Source organism: Ovis canadensis, chromosome 6 (assembly GCF_042477335.2).
Source record: "Ovis canadensis isolate MfBH-ARS-UI-01 breed Bighorn chromosome 6, ARS-UI_OviCan_v2, whole genome shotgun sequence".
NCBI classification, from domain to species: domain Eukaryota; kingdom Metazoa; phylum Chordata; class Mammalia; order Artiodactyla; family Bovidae; genus Ovis; species Ovis canadensis.
The window spans coordinates 109,549,251-109,574,561 of NC_091250.1; the positions used below are offsets into that span (position 1 = coordinate 109,549,251).

General features: G+C 41.1%; 1 protein-coding gene across 2 annotated transcripts in view; it reads left to right on the top strand.

The window, feature by feature from the left end:
* Positions 1 to 25,311, top strand: part of FRAS1 (Fraser extracellular matrix complex subunit 1) — a 516,652-nt gene that overhangs the window by 216,036 nt on the left and 275,305 nt on the right. For both annotated transcript variants that reach the window (XM_069594438.1, XM_069594439.1), the window contains exons 5-11: positions 1,011 to 1,170; positions 3,608 to 3,741; positions 14,777 to 14,860; positions 16,510 to 16,611; positions 17,123 to 17,314; positions 22,212 to 22,301; positions 24,219 to 24,254. In XM_069594438.1, the coding sequence (XP_069450539.1) occupies positions 1,011 to 1,170; positions 3,608 to 3,741; positions 14,777 to 14,860; positions 16,510 to 16,611; positions 17,123 to 17,314; positions 22,212 to 22,301; positions 24,219 to 24,254 (798 nt within the window). The remainder of the gene's footprint in view (positions 1 to 1,010; positions 1,171 to 3,607; positions 3,742 to 14,776; positions 14,861 to 16,509; positions 16,612 to 17,122; positions 17,315 to 22,211; positions 22,302 to 24,218; positions 24,255 to 25,311) is intronic.

Below are 25,311 nucleotides of genomic sequence, written 5' to 3' on the forward strand. Positions count from 1 at the left end.
AGAACTGGTTGGACAGGTGCCTTCTGCTGGCTAGTCCACCTTCCCTGGAACCATAAGATCTCTGGGATAGGAGAGAGAGAGAGAAGACTGGGGTCAGGGAGAGAGAAGATGGGAGTGTGGACACTTATCAGGGTAAAAGGCAAAAAAAGAAACAATTGGAGTGAGAGCCGCTGAAGACAATGTAGCTAGTGTAAAGAATTCAATAGGTATGGGTGCCTGTGTGCACATTTTACTTTGGTCCTCACAGAAGTTTTTTAAATAATGGGATTGGGGTGATTTTTCTTTCATTGTTGTGCTTTTTTGGAATTTTCAAACATAAAATCTTAAGGATAAATATTACTCAGCTGTGAAAAGGAACACATTTGAGTCAGTTCTAATGAGGTGGATGAACCTAGAGCCTATTATACAGAGTGAAGGAAGTTAGAGAAAGATAAATATTGTACATTAACGCATATGTATGGAATCTAGAAAGATGGTACTATCAATCCTACGTGCAGGACAGCAAAGGAGACACAGATGTAAAGGACAGACTTTTGGACACAGTGGGAGAAGGAAAGGGTGGGGTGATGTGAGAGAATAACATTGAGAACATATACATTAGCATATGTAAAACAGATGGCCAGTGGGAGTTTGGTGTATGGCACAGGGAACCCAAAGCCTATGGTCTGACAACCTGGAGTGCTGGGGTGGGGAGGAAGGTGGATGGAAGGAGAGGGCCACATGTATGCCTGTGGCCGATTCATGTTGATGTATGGCAGAACCCATCACAATATTGTAAATTAATTATCCTTCATTTAAAATAAATAAAATTTTTAAAAAGGAAAATTAAAATCAATTGCTAAATTGGTTTCTGCCTTGGAATATTGCAAACCCTGATTTCAACCTTTATAAGCCTAGATCTTCTGTCTTATTGGAGCTCCATCATTCACTTCTTTAAGAGAAGGCTTGTTTCTGTTTGCTCAAATGCAAGTCTGTGTTCTCACAGTAACTTTCTTTTTCTTTTCACCCAGCACGGGACAGCATGGGCCTCCTCCTCTTGCAGCATGTGCTCTTGTACTCACGGGGAAGTCCGATGTGCCCCCCGACCGTGCCCACCACTGATGTGTGGATACCAGGAGCTGGAATTCATCCCCGAAGGGAGCTGCTGCCCAGTCTGCGTGGGCTCTGGGAGTGAGTATGAGCTTGTAGAGAGAGACCCTCTTTGCCTGTGAGGTTTACCTGGTGACACCTTCTCTTTCTTGCCTAGTGTGTGGCTCAAAGATCCCTGACCCCATTCCTTATTGGAACCAAGTCATAGCCTTGCACTTGGCAGGAAGTGATGTTGTAAACCGTGAGGTTGGAACAAATCCTTAAGCTCCATTCCAAACTCAGGGTGCTGAGGCTCTCTGATTTATTATTTTGTCTTGGCCAGATGCAACCTGTTGTGTTCACAGCTCTTGAGAAGGAAAGGAGGAAGGATCAGATCCTTTGATATGATTCCATAAGGCCCAGGTAGTTCCTACGGCTTTTGGTGGACAGAAGAACAAACATCACTTTTCTGGGTATCAGTAGTATCACAACACTAAGTCTGATGGCTGGTCTTTAAGATTTCATGTTTTTCTCCAAAACACACTGAGCCGGAAGCAGTATTTCATTTGTCTTTATGGCGTCTTTGATGGAGAGATTATGCCTGCCTGTGAACCGAGGCACAACCCAGCAAGCCAGGCGTGTGCTTCCAGCCTTCTACTTAGAATTCATGCTTGGACCAAGTACCGTTTTATTACATTTTAGAGTTATGTATCCCTTTCCATTTTTATAATTAAGTAGCATATACTTCATGACAAATACAAATTATTGTCATTGCTGTATTATATTCTCTCCTGGTGTATAATAGCTCAAATTACTCTTTTTAAGTAGTACCTGGAAGCTACATTGTAATCTTGCCTTTTCTCTTTAAAAAGACTTCTGGCTTCTTTCTGATTCCTAGTTATTCCATTCCGGGCCACCATTTACCCTGGAGAACCATTCTGGGGATTGCAAAGTATGGTAAGGGAATGAGGAAAGTAGAATGCATTTCCTCCTGCATTTCAGTTGTCACCCACCAGAAAAAGACAGCCAGCCAACTTTAGGCTGATAAGCCTGCAAGGAAAAATATTCCAACCACAGTGTTTAGGGATTGGGTGGAGGGTGGGCTGTCTGGGTTTGTGGGCTCCTTTCTTACATTTTAGGAGAATTTCTGATTGACTCTCCATGAGAAAAATCTATTGGAAACATTTTGCCTGGAGAGATTGGAGGATCAGCCAGCACCAACCCCATAATTTCCTGGGTGCATAATAAAAATGCAGGGCTCTTTGTTCAAAAAGGACTTCCCCAGTGGCTCAGATGGTAAAGTGCCTGCCTACAATGCAGGAGACCCTGGTTCGATCCCTGGGTCAGGAAGATTCCCTGGAGAAGGAAATGGCAACCCACTCCAGTACTCTTGCCTGGAAAATCTCATGGATGGAGGAACCTGGTAGGCTACAGTCCTTGGGGTCACAAAGAGTCAGGTATGACTGAATGACTTCACTTCACTTGTTCAAAAAGCAGGGTGGGGAAGCTTTGGTTTTTCTTCCAAGATCTTTCTGAGCCTGTCATGTTTTTAATTTGCTGTTAATGTCACCCACCCTTAGGCATGGGGATATTTGCTGGTTGGGTGAGTCCTCCTCAGGCACCCTAGACCCCTCCTGCTACTTGGTGCTTAGGGTGTGTGCACTCCTGAGGCACTTGTACCCAGGTCCCCAATACAGGTAGAGGGTGGCAGCTTTCACTGAGCACAAATTTGGGCTCAGGCTCCTGAGAACCCAGGAAGGAAATGAGGCAGGGGGAGGTAGGGCCATTCATGAACTGAGGCTCCAAACCCCTTGCAGTGCTACCTGTCCCACCAGACTTCACTTAGGAAACTCAGAGAGAAAGTTAAGAACTCCATACAGTGGCTCCAGAGCTATACCCCAAGCCCAGGGTCCCCTAGTTTGCACCGTGCCCAAAGCACAAGACTGTATGTGACTGCACTGGTGTAGATGCAGCCAGCCCTGAGATCGTGGCACAGTTCAGTTCAGTCGCTCAGTCCTGTCTGACTCTTTGTGATCCCATGGACTGCAGCACGCCAGGCCTCCCTGTCCATCACCAACTCCCAGAGTTCACCAAACTCATGTCCATTGAGTTGTAATGCCATCCAACCATCTCATCCTCTATCGTTGCCTTCTCCTCCTGTCTTCAATCTTTCCCAGCATCAGGGTCTTTTCAAATGAGTCAGCTCTTCACATCAGGTGGCCAAAGTATTGGAGTTTCAGCTTCAGCATCAGTCCTTCCAAAGAACACTCAGTATTGATTTCCTTTAGGATGGACTGGTTGGATCTCCTTGCAGTTCAAGATATTCTCAAGAGTCTTCTCCATCACCACAGTTCAAAAGCATCAATTCTTCAGCACTCAGCTTTCCTTATAGTTTATCTCTCACATCTATATATGACTCCTGGAAAAACCATAGCTTTGACTAGACAGACCTTTGTTGGCAAAGTAATGTCTCTGCTTTTTAATATGCTATCTAGGTTGTGCAACACCCTCAGTAACCCTTATTGCTCTAACCTTCCAGAATCCTGTTCCTACGAAGGCCGTGTGTTTCAAGACGGGGAGGACTGGCCTTTGAGTCGGTGCGCCAAGTGTGTGTGTAGAAACGGGGTCGCCCAGTGCTTTGCTGCTCAGTGTCCGCCTCTGTTTTGTAGCCAGGTAAGGAAAACAGCCTCAGAAAGGACCCTTCACAGATTGTTGACTTCACTATTTGGGAATCTGGAGTCTCTTCTGAGATGATGGCAGGCAGGCCTCACAAGTACTGAAAACGAGAAGCAAAAGCTGTTTTATTTTCCTTATAGTTTTGGAGACCACCCCTGAGACATTTCTTTTCCCCTTAACAGCTACAGATAGGCCTAATTACCAGTCATTTAAGCTAATTGTTGCATAATGAAACTGAGCCTTCAGGATACACACAAAGGAGCCGCCAAACTCCAGTTGCAGGTGTTCCAAAAATGTCTAGCTAAACATCTGGAAAATTCAGTAAGAAGATAGGATTGCTGTTGTTTGTCAATATATAAGTACAGACTGCTTTTTAAAGACATATAGATGTTTCTTTGAACCTGATTATCCAGATGTACATGATTTAATTCTTAATGGTTCAAATTACCAAAGGAGTTTTTTTCTGGGGAGGTTTAAAATAGTGGGAACTTGTTCTTCATTTAAAACTGATCTGAGAAGAGGGTGGGATGTATGGAGAGAGTAACATGGAAACATATATCACCATATGTAAAATAGATAGCCAATGGAAATTTGCTGTATGACTCAGGGAGCTCAAGCTGGGGCTCTGTGACAGTCTAGAGGCCTGGGATTGGGGGAGGGAAAGTGGGAGGGATGTTTGAGTGGGAGGGGACATGGGTAGACCTCTGGCTGATTCATGTTGATATTTGGTAGAAACCAACACAACACTGTAAAGCAATTATCCTTTAATTAAAAATAAGCTAGTTTACTTATTTTTAAAGTAAAAAAGGACTTTACATAGCCAGAGCTCGACTTCTATAAAAGTGTTTTTTTAAAGTAAAACAAACAAACAAATGGATCAAATTTTCAAAACATGACTCTTTCATACAGATTTGCAGGAGAAAGTCAAATGCAAATAAATTTTGTATCCATGGTATTTTGTAGTTTTTTATTCTTCCAGTAGCTCCCATGGATGTTCCTTGGCAGTTGACAGATAACCATGAAAGGAGCTTGCCTCCAATTCAAAAATAGCTCATTTTTGATCTGAGAAAAAGCTGGAAGCCAGCATTCAGTTGATACAGAGCAGTACTTTGTGTCAAATAAAACAAAATCAATAACATTGCATATTGTGACAATTGGGCAATATGTTTAAAGGCAGACAAAAGGCAATTAGGCAAGAAATGCTAAATGCCAAATAAAGGAAAAACGTATCTAATTGAAAGACCAGATTGCATTACCCACACTACAGCAAACATTGCACACTTATCCCATATCTCCATTCATCATGACGTCTTGTCCTAGCTTTCAGATTGCAAATGAGCTTCTTGGTCGAGTTGCAGAATATCTTACATTTGAAAGATATTGTAGTGTTGGAGCATTTTGACTTACACATCCCAGGGTTTAGTCTTTTATGTAAGAAGCTTAATTAAGCAGTTTGCCACCATTACAATAAGGGAGGTGGGACGAGGGAAGGAAGAAACACTCCATTGTGAACCTTCTGCTTCAAGTCTTTAAAAACAACAGTGACTGCATATCATGGGTTAGCTTGGAATACCAGAAAGTGCTGGTTCCCATTTTTTAAAATGCTAAACTCTAGCTTCAAACAGTACTAACTTACAGTTTGCATGGATTAACTTAAAAAGATGAAATTTGTTGCCATACTGTAGAGCTAATTGCTATGCAAGCATTCTGAAGTCTTGACAATAGATTAATTTTAAGCACTCTTGCATCAAGTTTATAGTTTTGCCTTGACATTCAAAAATACCCAACTGTCAGATTATTTAAACCATTTTTCTTGATTTAATATCACTATTAAAACATTGGGTGTTCTAATGATATAAAGAGGCAGTCAATCCTAAAGGAAATCAGTCCTGAATATTCTTTGGAAGGACTGATGCTGAAGCTGAAACTCCATACTTTGGCCACCTGATGCGAAGAACTGACTCATTTGAAAAGACCCTGATGCTGAGAAAGATTGAAGGCAAGAGAAAGGGACGACAAAGGATGAGATGGTTGGATGGATTCACTGACTTGATGGACATGAGTTTGAGTAAACTCCAGGAGTTTGTGACAGACAGGGAAGCCTGGCATGCTGCAGTCCATGGGTCACAAAGAGTTGGACATCACTGAGCGACTGAACTGAACTGATAGAGTTAGTGCCTTGGTCGGAAACATAATCACTGTCACCATCTAACCCTCACCATCCCCACATTTGGGGTATTTATTATTTGATAATCATTAATTTAAAATCTTTTTTATTTTCATAACAACCTTATGAAGTACAAGCTATTATTATCATCCCATGTTGCAGTAGACAAAACTGAGATACAAAGTTTAAATACTCTGCTCAAGGTACCATCGTTAGGAAATATCTGTGCTTCTAACCTAGGCAGCTTGACATTACAACTTCAACAGACCACACTTGACTTTGATTTTTACCTGTTACACTACATCGCCTCCCCAAATGATGAGTCACATGTTGTTTATTTACATCTAATAATAATCACAAAACAGTAATTGCTAACGTCATCAATCATGATTGCAAGCATTTTATATGAGTTAACTCATTCAGTATTTTTTTTTAAAGTTTATCAGAAGAAATGTATTTCCAGGTGTTGAGCTCTAAAAAAAATTTGATTTTTAAAATAAAGTGTGTTTTTTTAATTGTAAAAGGAATCTGTGTTCATTAAGGAAAGTTTGAAAAAAGCAGTAAAGGAACTGATCATCCATCCATATTTCTACCATTCAAAAACATCACAGTAGATTTTTTTAAAAATTCATTCCAACTTTTTGGTAGGCAAATGTGCATATATTTGCATAGTTATAATCAGATTTTTGGAGTTAGTGATTATCTCTGATAAAGGGAGTAATTCTTGTGTTCAAATAAGGGGTTGTTCCCTTGGTGGGTGGTGTAAATTCACACTGGAATTGCTTGCATTCAGCTTTTGTCCAGATGCCATGTGAACAGAGGCCTCTGTTCATATTTTTGTAGGCTTGTTAAAATGATCTGTTCAGTCTGATGAGAGTTCTTCCTGTGGCTCTATTACCAATTTTTTTTTTCAATACCACCATTTTCCCATTCCCAACTGATTAAGTGAATTGAACTTCATCTTCAGATAGTTTCTTAAAAAGGTGAAACATTGTTGTCTTTCGAGCCACTGACGTGTTGCAGAATTATTTCCTATTTGCCTACACTCATGAAAGATTATTTGTTGGGGTCTAAAATTTAATGAGATTATAATCTCCTTTCCACTGAATTCTGGAATTTAGTGCCCTGGAGGAGTCAGAGGTGGGTCTGTTTTCTCTTCTGTTATATCAATTAGTTTACTCTGTTGAATTTTTGCAAGATGTTTCTTTATCTTTATAATTAAGACATTTCCCCAGGGTATTTCTTAGGAAGGTGTCTTTTCACATATTTTACCTAGAATATTGTGAAGCCCTTTTAGTCTGTGTTCCAGGTGTGAAATATTTTCTTTAGTTCTGGCCTTGATTAGTCATGTCTGTTCCAATTATGCTCAGTTCTCAGAAACACATATGGTTCTTAGACTGCTCCTCTACCATCTCTCCTCATTACTGGTCATGTTCTGCCTCATTATTTTCACTTTTGTGTCTTTGCTCTACATTATGGGGAGAGCTTCTTGAGTTTGTGTTTCCTGCCTCCATATTGATTTTAATTTGATGATTTCTTTAATTTTCTTTTAATTCTTCCTTCTTTCTCTTATCATTGGTTCTTCCAATTTTTTAAAATTCCAATGCTTTCTCTTTCTATATTGCTTTTTGCTTCTTTAATAAAGACTGCATTTTCTTCTGCCTTACTCAAGTTGCAAAATGGTTTTTAAATCTTTTACTTGAGATCCTGCAATATGTTGGTTTCAGAAATCTGCCCTTTCTGTGAATCTTCAGAGTATTATTACTTTTTGCTTACACTTTAGGATTTCCCCTCAAGTTCCTTTCTTTCTATTTGCTCAGCCTTAGAGAAATCTGTTCATACTCAGTGCTTCAAAGCTGCAAAGGTAAGCAGCATGCAGTTCGCTAATACCCGCTTCTTGGGTTCATTGTTGTTGTTCAGTCGCTAGGTGACGCCTGACTCTTTGCAACCCCATGAACTGCAGTACAGCAGGCTTCCCTGTCCTTGACAATATCCCTGAGTCTGCTCAAACTCATGTCCATTGAGTCAGTGATGCCTTCCAACCATCTCATCCTCCATCACCTCCATCTCCTTCTGCCTTTAATCTTTCCCAGCATCGTGATCTTTTCCAATGAGTCAGCTCTTCACATCAGGTGGTTAACGTATTGGAGCTTCAGCTTCAGCATCAGTCCTTCCAATGAATATTCAACATTGATTTCCTTTAGGATTGACTGGTTTGATCTCCTTGCAGTCCAAGGGACTCTCAAGCCCCTTCTCCAGAGCATCAATTCTTTGGTGTTCAGACTTCTTTATGGTCCAACTCTCATATCTATACATGACTACTGGAAAGACCATTCTTTTGACTATACAGAACTTTGCTGGCCAGGTAAAGTCTCTGCTTCTTAATATGCTGTCTAGGTTTGTCACAGCTTTTCTCCCAAGGATCAAGTGTCTTTTAATTGTGTGGCTGCAGTCACTGTCGTCAGTGATTTTGGAGCCCAAGAAAATAAAGGTCTAAGTGCTTAGGAAGGTGTGTGTTTCCTTGACCAAGGGTCTGGCCAATTTTAACTTAATGTTGCTCTACTGTACTGAGATCAGATTTTTTGCTGTCTCCACTGCCCAATTTTCTTAAATTTTTAATTCATGAAACATAGAACTATAATCTCTAGTTTGCAAGAGTTCTCACCATGTTTCTTGGTGACTGTGTGCTTTACATTTGGCGTGTCCTCATCGCCATTTTTTTATCACTTCCTCTTCCTCCCCCAGTGCACATATTTCCCATTCATTTTGTTATCTTTCTTTTTGTTTCTTTTTTTACATTATGGGCTCTGATTAGATGTAGAAAGCCATTGAGGGAGGTGAAGGCTACAGTGAGCACTCTGATGGCTTCGGATAGTAGTGGCCACACACTGTGGGGATGAGCCATGTTATGTTTGGCACTGAGAGTCAGAGACTTCAGAGGAAGTGATGGTTCTCATTTCTATTTGGTTAACAAAACAGAGAAAGGCCACGGAAAGTCTAATGGTCAGTGCGACCCCTCTTGGCAATAGCAGGAGGTTGTCTGTTCTCCTTTTTGATGGCACAGTTTTCATCTCATTTTTATATTTTCAGAGGTATCATAGGAGAAGATACTTTGTCATGAGCTATTAGCCATAATATACTGTAAAGTTTATCATAGTATTTTAATTTAAGGAATATGGTAAACCATAATTAAATACAGTTGACCCTCAAACAGCATGGTTTGAACATATGCAGATTTTGTCAATAGTAGATGGTGCAATACCCCATGATCCGCAGCTGGTTGAATCCATGGATGCAGAACCACAGATGCGGAGGAAATGTAGATACCTAGGACTGGCTAAAAATTATATTCTAATTTCCAATTGCATGATGGGTCAGTTCCCTTTACCTCTATTGGTTCAAGGGTCAACTGTATATCCTTAATGGTGGCCCTATCCCAAACTATAATGACGTTGATCATACATATTTTTTTTGTACTAAACTCCTGTGAGTACTGATGATACTATATTAGACTTAGAGTTGGCAAATTTTTCCTGTAAAGAGCCAGATAGTGAAGGTTTTCAGCTTTGTGTGCCATGTAGTTGGGACAACTACTCAACTCTGCCATTACAGCATAGAAACATCCACAGGTAATATGTACATGAGTGTAGGTGGCTGTGTTCTAGTCAAAGCTTATGGAAATTGGTGGTGGGCTGGATTTGGTCATTTTCTGTAGTGTGCTGGTCCCTGTATAGTCTATAGATTTGGAAAGGCAAATCTATGAGTTGGAGGTGATGGAATTCCAGCTGTGAAATTGTGTTAGTTGTACAGTTTTGTCTGACTCTTTGTGACCCCATGGACTGTAGTCCACTAGACTCCTCTGTCCATGGGATTCTCCAGGTAAGAGTACTGAAGTGGACTGCTGTTCCCTTCTCAAGGGGATCTTCATGACCCAGGAATCGAACCCCAGTCTCCTGCACTGCAGGCAGATTCTTTACCATCTGAGCCACCAGGGATGAAAGAAATGCCAGGTGAGCTACTTAACATCCTAAAAGATGATGCTGTTACAGTGATGCACACCATATGTCAGCAGATTTGTAAAACTCAGCAGTGGCCACAGGACTGGAAAAGGTCAGTTTTCATTCCAGTTCCAAATAAAGACAATGCTGAAGAAGGTTCAAACTACCATACGACTGCACTCATTTCACATGCTAGCAAGGTAATACTAAAAATCCTTCAAGCTAGATTTCAGAAGTATATGAACCGAAAACATCCAGATGTACAAGCTGTATTTAGAAAAGGAAGAAGAACTGGAGATCAAATTATCAACATCTGTTAGAAGATAGAGAAGGCAAGGGAATTCCAGAAAAAGCATGTATTTCTGCTTCATTTACTGTGCTAAAGCCTTTGACTGTGTGGAAAGCAAACTGTGGAATACCAGACAGTATTCCACTTAAAGTGATGGGAATACCAGACCACTATACCTGTCTCCTGAGAAACCTGTATGCAGGACAAGAAGCAACAGTTAAACCGTATGTGGAACAATGGACAGGTTCCAAATTAGAAATGAGTATGTCAAAACTGCATACTGTAACCCTGCTTATTTTACTTATATGCAGAGTACCTGATGCCAAATGCCAGGCTGGACGAATCACAAGCTGGTAACAAGTCTGCAAGGAGCAATATCAGTAACCTCAGATATGCAGATAACACCAGTATCAGTAGCCTCAGATGTGGCAGAAACCTAAGAGGAACTAAAGAGCCTCTTCATGAAGGTGAAAGAGGAGAGGCAAAAAGCTGGCTTAAAACTCAACTTTCAAAAAACTAAGATCATGGCATCTGGTCCCATCACATCTTGGTGACTAAATGGTGAATGTGTGGAGATGGTGACAAATTTTATTTCCTTGGGCTTCAAAATCACTGTGGATAGTGACTGCAGCCATGAAATTAAAAGACACTTGCTCCTTGCAAGAAAAACTGTGACAAACACACAGTGCATTAAAAAGCAGAGATATCACTTTGTTGACAAAGTTCCATCTAGTCAAAGCTATGGTTTATTTCAGTAGTCATGTATGGATGTGAGTGTTGGACCATAACAAGGGCTGAGTGCTGAAGAACTGACTCTTTTGAATTGTGGTGTTGGAGAAGACTCTTGAGAATTCCTTAAACTACAGGGAGATCAAACTTGTCAATACTAAGGGAAATCAGTCCTGAATATTCACTGGAAGGACTGATGCTGAAGCTGAAGCTCCAATACTTTGGCCACCTCATTTGTAAGAGCTGACTCATTAGAAAAGATTCTAATGCTGGGAAAGAATGAGGGCAGGAGAAGAAGGGGTTGACAGAGGATGAGGTGGTTGGATGGCATCACAGACTCATTGGACATGAGGTTGAGCAAAGTCCGGGAGATTGTGAAGAACAAGGGCAGCCTGGCGTGCTGCAGTCCACGGGATCTCAAAGAGCCAGACACCACTTAGCGACTGAACAATAACAACAACGAAGAAAAGAATGATAGAATTCAGGCATATATTATAGCAATAAAAGTGTACTGCCAAAACGTCTTTTCCATCTCTCTGACCCACTTTGCTGACTTGCCTCTTCAGTCCTGTTTATACAGCGCAAGTCCAAATGGGCTCTAAATTCACCATCATGAAGTTCTGTTGTCTCCAGGGATATTTTCTCTTTAATGTCCTTCCGTCTTGTTCTAATTGGTCTCTGTTTGTGAAAAAAGGTTCTATGTCTATAGAAAAAATCTTTCTATTAGAAGAAAGTCTAATAAAATATATAATTAAGCATTGCCAATAAGAGTCAGAAAACTTGATTTTCCTTGTACCAGCCTCTTATACAGGTGATTACTCCTCCTCTGTGCTTTCCAGTTGACTCTGCCACTGTCCTTGGGTTTAGTCCCTGTTGATTAAGATAAATTATACTGAGTCAATATTTCTGTTCAAGATTTGTGATCATGACATTTCTTTACTTAACATTGTATAAATTCATTGTTTAGTTCCATAAAGTTATTGAAGAATGAATATGACATCAGATATAACTTTATTTTTACTTCCTTGCTGAAATTTTATTAAACTCAAGAGCTGAGGTCAAGGAATGCTCAATGATTTCAATCCATGTCCAATTTTCACATACTCTGTGGAACATCAATTGTCATAATATTTTTATAGACTTATCCAGTAATAAAAGTAACAGAGGAAACAATTGTCATTTTAATTCCAGTGATTCAGGTGTTTGAAATTAATCCCTAATAGAGAGTAATGCATTAATCTAGCTGATCATATGTAATTGGGTTAAAATAACCACAGGCATGACTGGAACTTTCCATGAAAAATTAAGGTTATTTGACACTCTCCACGACCCTCACCTTCCCCCAAGTACCCTGGCCTTATTTTCTTGCAGAGTGAATTCCGTATAGATTATGATAGTGGAAGTCAGAAACAGATTCAAGGGATTAGATCTGATAGACAGAGTGTCTGATGAACTATGGATGGCGTTCATGACATGGTACAGGAGGCAGTGATCAAGACCATCCCCATGAAAAAGAAATGCAAAAAGGCAAAATGGTTGCCTGAGGAGGCCTTACAAATAGCTGAGAGAAGAAGAGAAGCAAAAAGCAAAGGAAAAAGGAAAGATATACCCATTTGAATGCAGAGTTCCAAAGAATAGCAAGGAGAGATAGGAAAGCCTTCGTCAGTGATCAGTGAGAAAGGTCTCATCACTTCCTGGCAAATAGATGGAGAAACAATGGAAACAGTCAAAGACTTTATTTTCTTGGGCTCCAGAATCATTGCAGATGGTGACTGCCACCATGAAATTAAAAGACACTTGCTCCTTGGAAGAAAAGCTATGACCCACGTAGACAGCATATTAAAAATCAGAGATATTACTTTGCCAACAAAGGTCCGTCTAGTCAAAGGTGTGGTTTTTCCAGTAGTCATGCATCGATGTGAGAGTTGGACTATAAAGAAATTTGAGTGCTGAATTGATGCTTTTGAACTGTGGTGTTGGAGAAGACTCTTGAGAGTCCCTTGGACTGCAAGGAGATCAAACTTGTCCATCCTAAAGGAAATCAGTCCTGAATATTAATTGGGAGGACTGATGCTGAAGCTGAAATACTTTGGCCACGTGTTGTGAAGAACTGACTCATTTTAAGAGACCCTGATGCTGGGAAAGATTGAAGGGGGGAGGAGAAGGGGATGACCGAGGATAAGATGATTGGATGACATCACCAATTCAATGGACATGAGTTTGAGTAAACTCCAGGAGTTGGTGATGGACAGGGAAGCTTGGCGTACTGCAGTCCATGGGTTGAAAAGAGTTGCACATGACGGAGTGACTGAACTGAACTGAATGATTATGCAATCTCATTTTCTGCTTTCTGTGAAAAGAAGTGCATATAACTGTTCAGGAGGTATCTTCTGTATAAATTCTACCACTTCTTTGTATTCGAAGCTTGGTTTATTCCAATCTTCCTTCTTTTGGCTTTAATTTGTCTTCCTTTCTTCTATCTTAAAAGCTGTAATGATGTCAAAATGAGAAGCTGATTCTTTGTCTTCTCATTGCTGTGAAAATTCTTTTCAGGGCAGCAGAGACAAAGGGTCTGATATTCTGGGGGTAAGTGCGGTAGAGCTGAGACTGTAGGAATGAGGAGGTGGGGTGTCCTTTGGGCGTTTAATGTCTGTCACACATATTTCTCTGCACTGCCATATTCCCATTAATAGATATCTCAGGGTGTGATTGATTTTTTTTCATGTTAAAGTGAATAAAGTGAAACTGTTTGTCACTCACTTGTGTCCGACTCTTTGGGACCCCCTTGGCTATAACTCACCAGGCTCCTCTGTCCATGAAATTCTCTAGGCAAGAGGACTGGTGTGGATAGCCATTCCGTTCTCCAGGGAATTCTTCCCGACCCACAGATTAAACCTGGGTCTCCTGCATTGCAGGCAGATTCTTAACCATCTGAGCCACCAAGATTGATTTTTCTCATGTTAAGGACCTCCCTAATACATATAGTTGAATGTGTGAATTCACATAAAGATCCAAAAGAATAGTGAGATAGTTTATCAATGGAGGGATCCCTTCACTTTGAGATTAGTGCTAACTCAGCAGGAGTGTAAATGTTCTGAAGTGTTGAAATGGCTGATATTCTGAAGTCCTCTGCCAACCGTTTACCATTACTGGTCACCTTGGGCAAGGTGTCTCTGTGACCCTGGGCAAGTTCCACAACCTCTCTGTTTTTCACTTTGCTTGTTTTAAAAGGGGAATGAGAGTCCCTACTTCACAGGTTCACATAAAGTACCTAGAACAGTACCTGGCAAACAAAATCTACTCTTCTTATTATTATTTAAAGTTGGGATATAGTTGCTTTACAGTGTTGTATTGGTTTCTGCTGCTCAGTGAAGTGAATGAGCTAAATATATATATAATATATATATGTATATTCCCTCTCTCTTGGACCTCCCCCCATCCCCCACACATCCCAGCCATCTAGGTCACTACTGGGCATAAACCCTGAGAAACCATAATTCAAAAAGACACATGCAGCTCAGTATTCACAGCAGCCCTGTTTACAGTAGCCAGGACTTGGAAGCAACCTAGATGTGGAAGGAAGTACTATTCTTACTGCTATTAGCTGAGCTTTTATTTGTTCTTAGAAGTAGCTGAGGGTTGACGAATGTGCAGACTTCTCAAGTTACACTGCCCTGAGAAGTGCTAATTCTTATCAAAGCACCAGGTGACTAATAAATACGAAAGGAGAGGAAATTGCTATTTCTGGCTGCTTTGAGGCACATGTTTGAGTTGGCTGTGAGTGAAGTTTTCCTGCTGTCGTGGATTTTATTAATATCGCCTTCTGATGGACTCTTTCTGGGGTGTTAGGATGAAACCGTAGTCCGCGTCCCTGGAAAATGTTGTCCACAGTGCTCTTTGCGATCGTGCTCTGCTGCTGGCCAAGTGTACGAGGTAAGCTTTGATGTGCCCCTCGTAGGTGTTGTGACATGCGTTCTTGCACATCTGCCCACTGCCTTGCTAACCATCATTCCTCCCCCGCCCTCATCTGACTCTGTGCCAGCATTAGTAACTCAGTACATAAATGGCTTTTTTCTTCTCTTCATGGCAAGTCTTTCTGAAAAAATTAAATCGGAGAGGATTAGAAATATAAAAGAATGTGCTGGCAAACAGCACCTGGTTCATGAACTGTGGTGAACTTTCTGTTCACACCTCTTGAAGGGAAAAAGGAGTACCGTTGGTTACTGTCAGTGGACGCTTAACCTGGAGCCTCTGGGAATATCTGTCTGGGTTGGACTTTATGCACTGATATTCAAAGACAGTGTCTCCTGACTTACAGTGAGGTTGGGAGCAATGCAGGGTGGGAGGAGAGAGAGGGAAGGGCAAGAAGTCTGGTGGTGGTGGAGCCTGCAAGCTTGAAGGTACTATTGGGACAGTGTAGGTAACTACCCAGCACAGAATAGGCACCAAACGAAAGTGAGTTCAACAAATCAAATGAATGAATGTTCTGTCTTGGGAGTGTCCAGCTGAACCAAAAGAAGGTTACATTATTCTAAAGCAAAGAATATATCAAAAAATAAACCCAACTAATTCCCTTACTTACCAGTCATTCTGAGGAAAAGTAAATAGAAATTGTGATTTTTGACTTTCAGCAGAGAATCTGGAAGAGTATTAGGGGATGAATGACATAAATTCTAGATGGGTCCCTTGAAGTCTAGATGAAAAGAACTCATGGGGAAATGATTTTTCTATATACTAGATCTCTGCTGTCTAATACAGTAGACATATACGTGCTAGATTATTTCCTCCTGGAAGGAAAAGCCTCTATATCTGTTACCCTGTTTCTGTCTGCCAGCAACAGAAATGCTCCTCTAAATGTGGCTAAGATGAAACATTTATGACCTCACATCGCAAGAAGCCGGGAGGTGGGGAAGTCACAGGGTTGGTCAGGTCTCCATGCTGTCTTTTGATCTTTGTACTCTCCCATCCTTAGCATGTTGGCATTTGCTTCCTGGCTTGTCCCTTCATGTTCCAGCCATTGTGTCTTCCACAGTTTCAGGCAGCTCGTCCTCACCCAATCATTCCTTAAGCCTGATGGAAGAAAGGGGTGGCTTTTCTTCTTTTATGGGGTGAGGAGAGTCCTTTCCTCAACCTGTAGCACTCTTCCCCTAGGGTCCCCTTGGTTGGGGGGACTATGTCTGTGGGCTGGCTGCAAGGGAAGCTGGAAAAGTGAGTGTGTGGCCATGAGAACTGGGTCTCCCAGCAAAGAAGAGCTAAAGAATAACCATCACTTAGCCAGTAACACTGACTTCCTATGATGCTCAGAGTTCCCAGGCCTCTGTGTACCTAGCATAAGGCGGGCAGGCCCTCAAGGCATCGGCAGAATGAATCTAGTTGAATAAGAATGAATCCAAAGTTCTCTTTGGACATTTCCTGACTTTTTTCCTTAGAGCCTCTTGCTGTGTGAATGTTATCATTTCTCAGGATTACATGCAATGTGACTCAATTGAAAACTAATAAAAAGTTGTGTGTCTTATGTGCCTCAGGTTTCTATTTGATACATGTGACATTTGATTTTCCACTTTTTTCCACCCTTTCTTCAGCATGGAGAGCAGTGGCATGAAAATGCCTGCACCACCTGTACATGTGACCAGGGCGAGGTCAGGTGTCACAAACAGCCCTGCCCTCCATTAAGATGCAAAAAGGTATTTGGGAGTGTGCAGCTTGATTCTCCAACTTTTATCAAGGTCATTTTCGAAATGCATTTCTTAGTACATTGTGTCCCTTGAGGAAAGAGACAGTGTTATGATGCTCAGATTATGAGATAGAGGTAGGAAGTACCTGCCTCCTAGGAAGGAGGCGGGGGGTGGGGGTGGGGGGGAACCTGCCTCCATCTGGGGAAGTGGGGGAAGGGAAAGTGAAAGTGTTACTTGCTCAGTTATGTCTGACTCTTTGCAACCTCATGAACTGTAGCCCATAAGGCTCCTCTGTCCATGGGATTCCCTAGTCAACAATACTGGAGTGAGTTGCCATTTCCTTCTCCAGGAGATCTTCAGGGATCAAACCCAGATCTCCTGCATTGCAGGCAGATTCATTCTTTCCCATCTTAGCCACTAGGGAACGGTGTACAAACTTGGTGTTTTGTGTCCTTTTGCTCTGATGCTTTGGTGCCCTCCTGACCACTGCCCTTCCCCTCCCTTCTCTCTGCTTCCTCAGGGTCAGAGACGGGCTCGGCGTCAGGGGCAGTGCTGTGAGGACTGTGTGTCTCCTGCTGGAAGCTGCTCCCACAGAGGGCTCGTGCGATACCAGGATGAAATGTGGAAGGCCTCGGCCTGTGAGTTCTGTGTGTGTGACCATGGCCAAGTGACCTGCCAGACTGCAGAGTGTGCCAAAGTGGAGTGTGCCCGGGTAAGGAATGGAGGCATCTCTGTTTGGACTTGAAACCCTCTCTGCAGCAGGATTGGTGGTCCCCCACCTGTTCCTTCCCGTCCCTTCCCAGCAGAGAGGACAGCCAGGTTTGATGGCTCAGTTTCAAGTTGTCTCCTAGCACGGAGCTTCTGTAGTGTAAATGTTACTTTCTGTTCAGATTGGCTTGGAACAGCTAGCCTGGAGCTGTTAGCTCTTGGAGCAGCTGGTTAGATGGGAAGCCCTGAGCCAGAGACTCAGACACAGAAAGGGATGACGTGGACAGGAGCCTAACAGTCAGAGCAGCTGGGCCTCGTCATTGCTGGCTGCCCAGCTCAGTCTGGTTCTGAAGCAGAGTCTGCAGGTGCTCTGGGGGTCCAGCTTCTGTCACAGGCCCCACTGGCAGCTTTTAGTGGCGAGCCGGCACCTGGAGGCTCTTCCTGTGAATCAGGAAAGAAAATGAAATGTGTTTGTGTTTTTGTTTTAAAGAGGCATGGAGAGAGACCCCATAAATAATTAACTCTGTTGACCTCCGTGGACTTGTGCTGTCTGCAAAATTTCTAGAATCTTTTAACAAAGTAGCCTCTGTTTGGACTGTAGATATATATGGCAGGGAAATTGCTTTTTTTATTTTCCCTTTGAACTCAATTTTGACCTGCTGCAAAACAAATTGCTTTCAAAGCTGTCTCCCTCTCCCTGGCCGCTCCCATCCGCCCCACCAGTTTCCCGCGGGGTTGTGAACTTGAGTGGATGAGGGGAGCTAGGAAGATCTGAAGCATGGGCTGTCTGTGAAGGCATTTTTCTTTCTTGTTCTCCCCCACGTCTCGGCTCCTCTTGACATGGCTCCTGGGGAGGAACAGCCTATCAAGCAGGGCTGTCAGCAACAGAGCTCTTTTTTCATGCTGCCCTCCTACTTCAGTGTCTCAGCTGAGCTGAGACACATTTAGGTAAAGAGGGCCTCGCCTTTCGCAGATTTATTTCCCTCCACATGCCTTTTCATTTCTCTTCTTCACATCAGGGGAATCAGAATGGTTGGATGAAGATGAGAAAAACTCTGGTCAGGGCCCTCTTCTGTTTCCCCTCTCTCTCTCGGGCCAAGACTGGGCTTCCTGGCCTTGGCAGTCTGCCCAGAGGATGCTGAGTTATTTCCAAGGTTTTAATTTGTCTGATATCCCAGGGTTTGTGGAAAATCGGGGAGAGGTGATCCTGGTAGGGTGGGTCCCTTAACCACCTAGTTTCAGTCAGGTCTATAAGCAAGAGTCTCACTCACAGAAAGTAATTTGCCCCCCACCCCACCCCTGCCACCCAGTGTTAATGCATTTGCGAGTGCCTGCCAGTCTCCTGCTGTGGTGGCATAAGCCAGGCCCTCTCCTCTGTTCTTAGGTGGGGGAGCAGCCGCTGAAGCCAGTGGAATGGGTCTCAATGTTCTGCAGGTCACCCCATGGCACTGTCTCACCTGCCTCTCATTCTCTGCCCACGCCCACTCATCTTCTCTTTTATGAATTGAGTTCTAATGCCTTTAGCCTATTTCTCCAGATCTTTAATCAATTAGCACATATTGTTTGAAGACCCTGGATTCTACACTGAATGTACTACCTGGTGGGAAATTTTAACCAAAGCTAAACCGTGCAAAAAATATCCCTTAGCCTTCTTTCTATGCCGTACTTCCGTAAATAGCTATACTTAATGACCTTGTGCGAAAGTCACTTAAGTGTCTTCCCTAGTGGCTCAGATGGTAAAGAATCTGCCTGCAATGCAGGAGACATGGGTTTGATCCCTGGGTCAGGAAGATCCCCTGTAAAAGGAAATGGCAACCCACTCTAATATTCTTGCCTGGAGAATTTGATAGAGGCGCCTGGCGGGCTACAGTCCATGGGATTGCGAAGAATCGGACACGACTGAGTGACTAACACTTTCACTTTCTCAATGACCTTGTGAAAGCCTGGGATACTCACTTTTGAACTTCTGTGTAGCTTGGAGATAACAAGATGAAGAAGATACATTTTAATCTCAAGAGTTCCCAGGCTTTTCGAGGGAAATCGGATACATACATAGGAATTATAATATGCAATGACACCAATGATTAGGAATTAACATGAATAAAATGCGTTAGGAGCACCTGGAGAAAATGATGACATTTGCCAAGGCGAGCAGTAAAAGTACACTATTGGTATTTTTACTCAGTTCTACCCCACTTTCTGCCTATTCTAAGATATATCAAGGTCATCTGATTTCTAATCTTCATACCAAAGGTAGAATAAGTCTATGTCTATATCCACAAAGGTGCAGAAAAGTAAACTTCTAGAGAAAGAGGCAAAATTGTGCAGCATCACCATTGTAATAATTATTGCATTATTATCAACAGCAGTGTTATGATAGCATTGAAATAGCAAACAGTTTTTCTTTGTTGAAAAAGGATCAAGTGGCATGACCTTTGTCATTGATGTATAAAACCAAATCCCTAGACATTGAAATATAAGTAAATCAGCAGTAGAATAGCGTAATAGGATGATTTCCATGTTTCTATATTTAATATTATCTTTGAGCATGAATTCAAATGAAGAAGGCAATTTGCCATTTTTTTTTTTAAAGACCTCACATTCATATATGAGAGATAAAATGGTAAGGGAATCAAAGTTTCTAGCAAAAGACATGGAAGAAGGTAGTCATGCCGTCAACATGAGGTGCTTTTCCTTTCTCCAGCAGAGGAAAATTCCCTCAAAAGAATGTTTTCTCTTGCAGTGGGCAGGTTGGTGGAATGACAAAGTCTCTATCTGATGGATGGATACTGGTGTGATTCAGTGGTGAGGGGTTAGCAGATTCCATCTGGCCTATGCAGCAGAATCCTCTTAAAAAGAAGAGTTAGTTTTGTTTCAGAAAGCAATTTTTCTCAAAGCCAAAGTCTGATGCTAATTGGAGCAAGCTCCTCATCGCAGTGAACTGATGAAGTTTGGGGCATCTGCTGCTACTGCTAAGTCACTTCAGTCATGTCTGATTCTGTGCGACCCCAGAGACGGCAGCCCACCAGGCTCCCCCGTCCCTGGGATTCTCCAGGCAAGAACACTGGAGTGAGTTGCCCTTGTCTTCTCCAATGCATGAAAGTGAAAAGTGAAAGTGAAGTCACTCAGTCGTGTCTGACTCTTCGCGTCCCCATGACTGCAGCCTACCAGGCTCCTCCGTCCATGGGATTTTCCAGCCAAGAGCACTGGAGCAGGGTGCCATTGCCTTCTAGATGTCTATAAATAGCAAATCTATTTAGAACTTCCTGCCTCACTGAAACTGCATCCTCACTCCCTAGGAGCAGGGCTAGTGGTTATTTTCAGGAGCTTTTGAAAACTCAGAAAAGCTACCTTCTTTGCCTTATCACAGTAATGAAGGCTCCATTTTCGGTTTTGTCTGTTTATATTGTAGTAGGCACTCAAGAATGTCTCATGCATTTCAACTTTAATAGAAGGACACGTACTCTGTCTTGTTTCAAAACATTGTTTTAAGTGACTTAGATTACACGTTTATAAACCCCTTTATATGCTTGGAAAGCAAATTTCTCTTTGTTCGTAGGTTAGGCCTTCACTACCAGCTGATTTGTCACGTTTCTGCAAAACAATTTATATGTAAATACGTCTGCTCCCTGTAGCACCCTCTGACTGGCATGAAATTTTGAGGAATGGTGATCTATCTAACCCCTTCCTTTTTGAAATAACTTTTTAGATATTATAAAAATTATAGTCATTCATATATTTTTGTTTCTTTTAAAAGTGATAGCTTCATTAAAATAATACATATTCACTTAGAAAATTGAAGGCTCAAGAGAAGTAGAAAAGAGACTTTAAAATCCATTCATAATGCTACAATTGAAAGACAACCAATGCTTTTCTTTCATATTTTTCTTTAGTGCACAGTGTTTTTAAACATAAATACTGTGATTATTCTGTTTATGCAGTTTTACATTATTCAGTTTTTACCTAAACATGGTTTTTACACTTCAAATGTAATATAGATCACAAATTAAATAATGTCTTCATGTAAAGAAACATCATCATTTTTTAAAAAGTAGATACATCTTTAGAAAGTGGGAAGTGTTTTAAAGAATACTCTTTAGCCTACAGATATTAGATGCTACTATATGCATATGAAAAGCTATAAATAAAGCTTGTCTTTTTAATAGCAGATTTCCTGGGAGGTAGGACTTATGTTTAATGAAATTATGTTTTCTAAGTTATAGAATTCAGAATTATTTTTATAGTAAGCATTTATTTTATAATAAACAATTGAAATGATTGATTTTGATAAGTTAAAAGTGATAAAATGATGGCTTTGAAAGTTGAAAATCTGCCTTCCTAGTGTGGCATTTCTTTCCTTCCTCTTGTAATTTTTAAAATAGTGATTATGTGAATTGGATAACAGTTTCAGAATATTGAATAGGAATTAGTTTTCTGCTGTTTAATTTATGCCTGAGACTTCATCTATGCATATAGGGATGTGCCTGATTTTGTATTCAAGGGAAATGTTGGTATGATTTGAGCACTGTTAATGAAATCAAATCACAAGTTCAAACCTTGAACATAAATTTAAGGTCCTTTTCTGAAACTCATAACTTTCCATGACTACAAGATTACTTGTGGCCTTTCTTCTTCATGGGAGTTCCTGGTCATGGGTAGGAAATCATATACAAAGATCATCAGAACTGGAAAGAAAAAAACCCTTGGAGGAAGGGGTGAGCTGTATTGACTAGGCTTTTCATAGGGACATAGCACAGGGGAGATGCAATAAGTCATGAGCCAAAGCAGAGGGGTGTGTCATGGCTTTCCATTCTACTCAGGGAATTCAGCCACTTCGCAATTTAGTGCTGCTCCCTGGAGATGTTAATTTGATGTGTATTTCTGCAACCTTTATTCTGCAGGGTGAAGAGTTAATTCACTTAGAGGGAAAATGCTGTCCTGAATGCATTTCAAGGAATGGTTATTGTGTTTACAAAGAAAATGCAGAATTTGTGAGTATCGGGCTAATAACCGAAGACTAATAAAAATGGATCTTTGGAAATTAGTTTAATAAGGGGGCATTACCTTCTCATTTCTTTTACCCATTCACTTGTTTAACAAACATGATTGCACTGTTGTGCCAGGTACTGGAGATACAGAAGCCCACGCCACAGGCAGAGCCCTTGCTCTCCAGGAGCTTTTGTTTCATGGTGGGCACATAGACAATAAACACATGTGTTGGGTGGTGACGGGCACCACTTTGAAAATAAACCAGCTGGGTAGTAACTGAGGGGAGAGAGGCGTCTTTTATATCAGATGATGGGGGCTGTCCTCTCATGAAGAGAAATTCGAGCAAAACCTGAAAGAAGACGCTGAGGGAGTGAGCCAGGGATATGTTGGAGGGGGATACATACCAGGAAGAGGAATCAGCAAAGGGAAAAAACAGTGAAGCAGAAGTGTGCTTGGCAGGTCCAAGAAACAGCAAGAAAGTGAGTTTGGCTGGAACCAAGGGAATGAGGGGGAAAGGCTCTGAGATGAGGTACAGGAGGTAGCCTGGACCCCGGTTTCACCCAGACGCAGATGAGAGCTGCTGGACAGTCTTGAGCAGAGCAGGGCTGTGAGAGGCTTACTTGTGAGAAAGGCACATTGGCCACCATATGGGCAAGTGACAAAGGGGGTGAGGCTGATACTAGTGTTTTGGTTAGAAGGTTTTGCAGTAGTCTGGAGGAGAGTGGTGGTGGTTTGGTCTAAGGAGGCAGTGATCTAAAGCGATCAGGCTCTGGGTTTATGCTGCAGGTAGAGCTGAAAGGATTTTGATGTGTTGGATGTAGAGCAAAACTATTAGTTAAGGGTTTATTTATTCCTAAGTCTGTACTTGTTTTTTCTTCTATACCCCCAGGGAAACATATTTATCTTAATCTCTTCAAATTTGCTCTATCTTTATAGCTCTTATTTTCCATGTGGGCTTCTTGGAATGTTGATAAATTCAATGTGTACTTAAAAAGCACATCTGTTAATCATAGATACAGCTGCTTCACTGACCAGTCAAAGTGGGATTATCAGCATTAGGATTAGGTGCTTTGAGTGGTGAACTGATTCCTACACCTTTTTCTCTTGTGATCTGGGTAAATTGCACCCGTTGACTTGCCAGTGTTTTATATAAGCTGGGGATGCTGTGTGGTATAGGGTTAAAACATGCGAGCTCTAAATTCAAACCCCTATTTTGCCACATACTGACAATGACCTTGGGCAAGTTACTTAATCCTCAGCTATAGAGATAAAAATAGTACTTATCTCATGGGTCTATTGAGATGATACATATAAAGTTAGAACAATACCTGGCATATAAAGAAGCTTAAGATTATTATTATTATCATCATGCTCTTGGCATTGTTTGCTTCATATCGATACAACATAATTTAGTTAACTTTGTTTCCTAAGAATTTAGGAGATTAAAGATTCCCTATAAATATTGAAGCTGTGTTTTCTCTCTTTATCACAGTATTAATTTTCCTATCCATTTTTGAAGGTAAATAAAGCCCAGTAGAATTCAATAAAAGCAAGTTGTTTTAAATAAGCACAAATTCCCATGATGCTGCAGTACCATAGAAGTTTCAAGAATTTGCTCTTACAAGCTTAGGTCTCTTACCTGCAAAGTCCTTCATATTGAGGGGAATTGAAGCCAAATACTCCAGCACAAAGTGAGAATGAGAATTCAAAAATATTTCCTAGGCATATTGTCTTCACCTCATACTGGTATGCTTTTCTTGTTTTTGATATATATTTTATTTATGTTCATAAACCGTGACTGAAGGTTCTTGTTACTTAGGGAAAAATGGATATTTCCTATTGAAAAAATGCCTAGATCAGCATAATGGTGTTTTTAGTAGTATAAAAATAAATATATTTCTGTTTTGCTTTGTTCCTAGATGTCCTCAAATGCAAGTAAAGTTAAACGTATTCCAGTAAGTATAAATTTTTAGCTTGTAGATAAATATGTACAAAATTATTTTAAGCAGTGATCTACATAAACCATCCTGGAAAACTTTAATGCTCAGTATTTTTGATAGTCATATTTGATGGCACTATGGTCTGGGATTAAGACTTGTAATGATAACAAAGACTGATTCATTGAACTTTTGCTAAATACTGTCACATTAATTGTTCAGAATGCTTAGCATCAACTGACTCAGTAAACATTTTATCAAAACTTTATTTTAAAGTATGCCCTTTTATTCTCTTTAACAATACCTCCTTCATGTCCCCAAACATTCTGGTAGGAACTTTTGTCTCTTTTCTATCTCCAGGGTGAATAGTAAAGTGAGCAGAAAGGAACTGCTCTTTATAATTCACTTTGGACGCTCTGTCAACTAATGTTTATTATCATCATTTGCTTGGCTGAAAAGAATATTTAGTGTGAGAAAGCCCATGGCACATCCACAGCCCACTAAATGTGGGTATGCCAGAGCTGTCACTGTAAGAATACATGACCCTACTGTTGCTCTTACTATAGTAACAATAAGGAAATTCAGCATTTTAACCTGCTTCCTACTGTTGTTATAAAGATTGTATTTAATGCACCTGCTAATCACCAGGTACACAGTAATCCCTTCTGGTGTTTTTGTTTTGTTTTGGTTTTGCTGAAATAGTTTGAGAAACAAGTGTTATATGCTTCTTGCATATTCTAGAAGCCCCAGAATGCTTTCACACTTTATCTTTCTGCCTGGGTTCTACTTTAAAATAAATCAATAATGAACAAAGAAGGGGAGACGCTATCCTTTTAAATTTATAACTCTTGTTGTTGTTCGGTCACTAAGTCATGTCTGACTCTTTGCAACCCCATGGACTGTAGCACGCCAGGCTCCTCTGGCTTCCATTTTCTCCCAGAGTTTGCTCAAATTCATGTTAACTGAGTCAGTGATGCTATCTAACTATCTCATCCTCTGCTATCCCCTTCTCCTTTTGCCTTCAATCTCTCCCAGCATCAAGGTCTTTTCCAATAAGTTGGCTCTTTCCATCAGA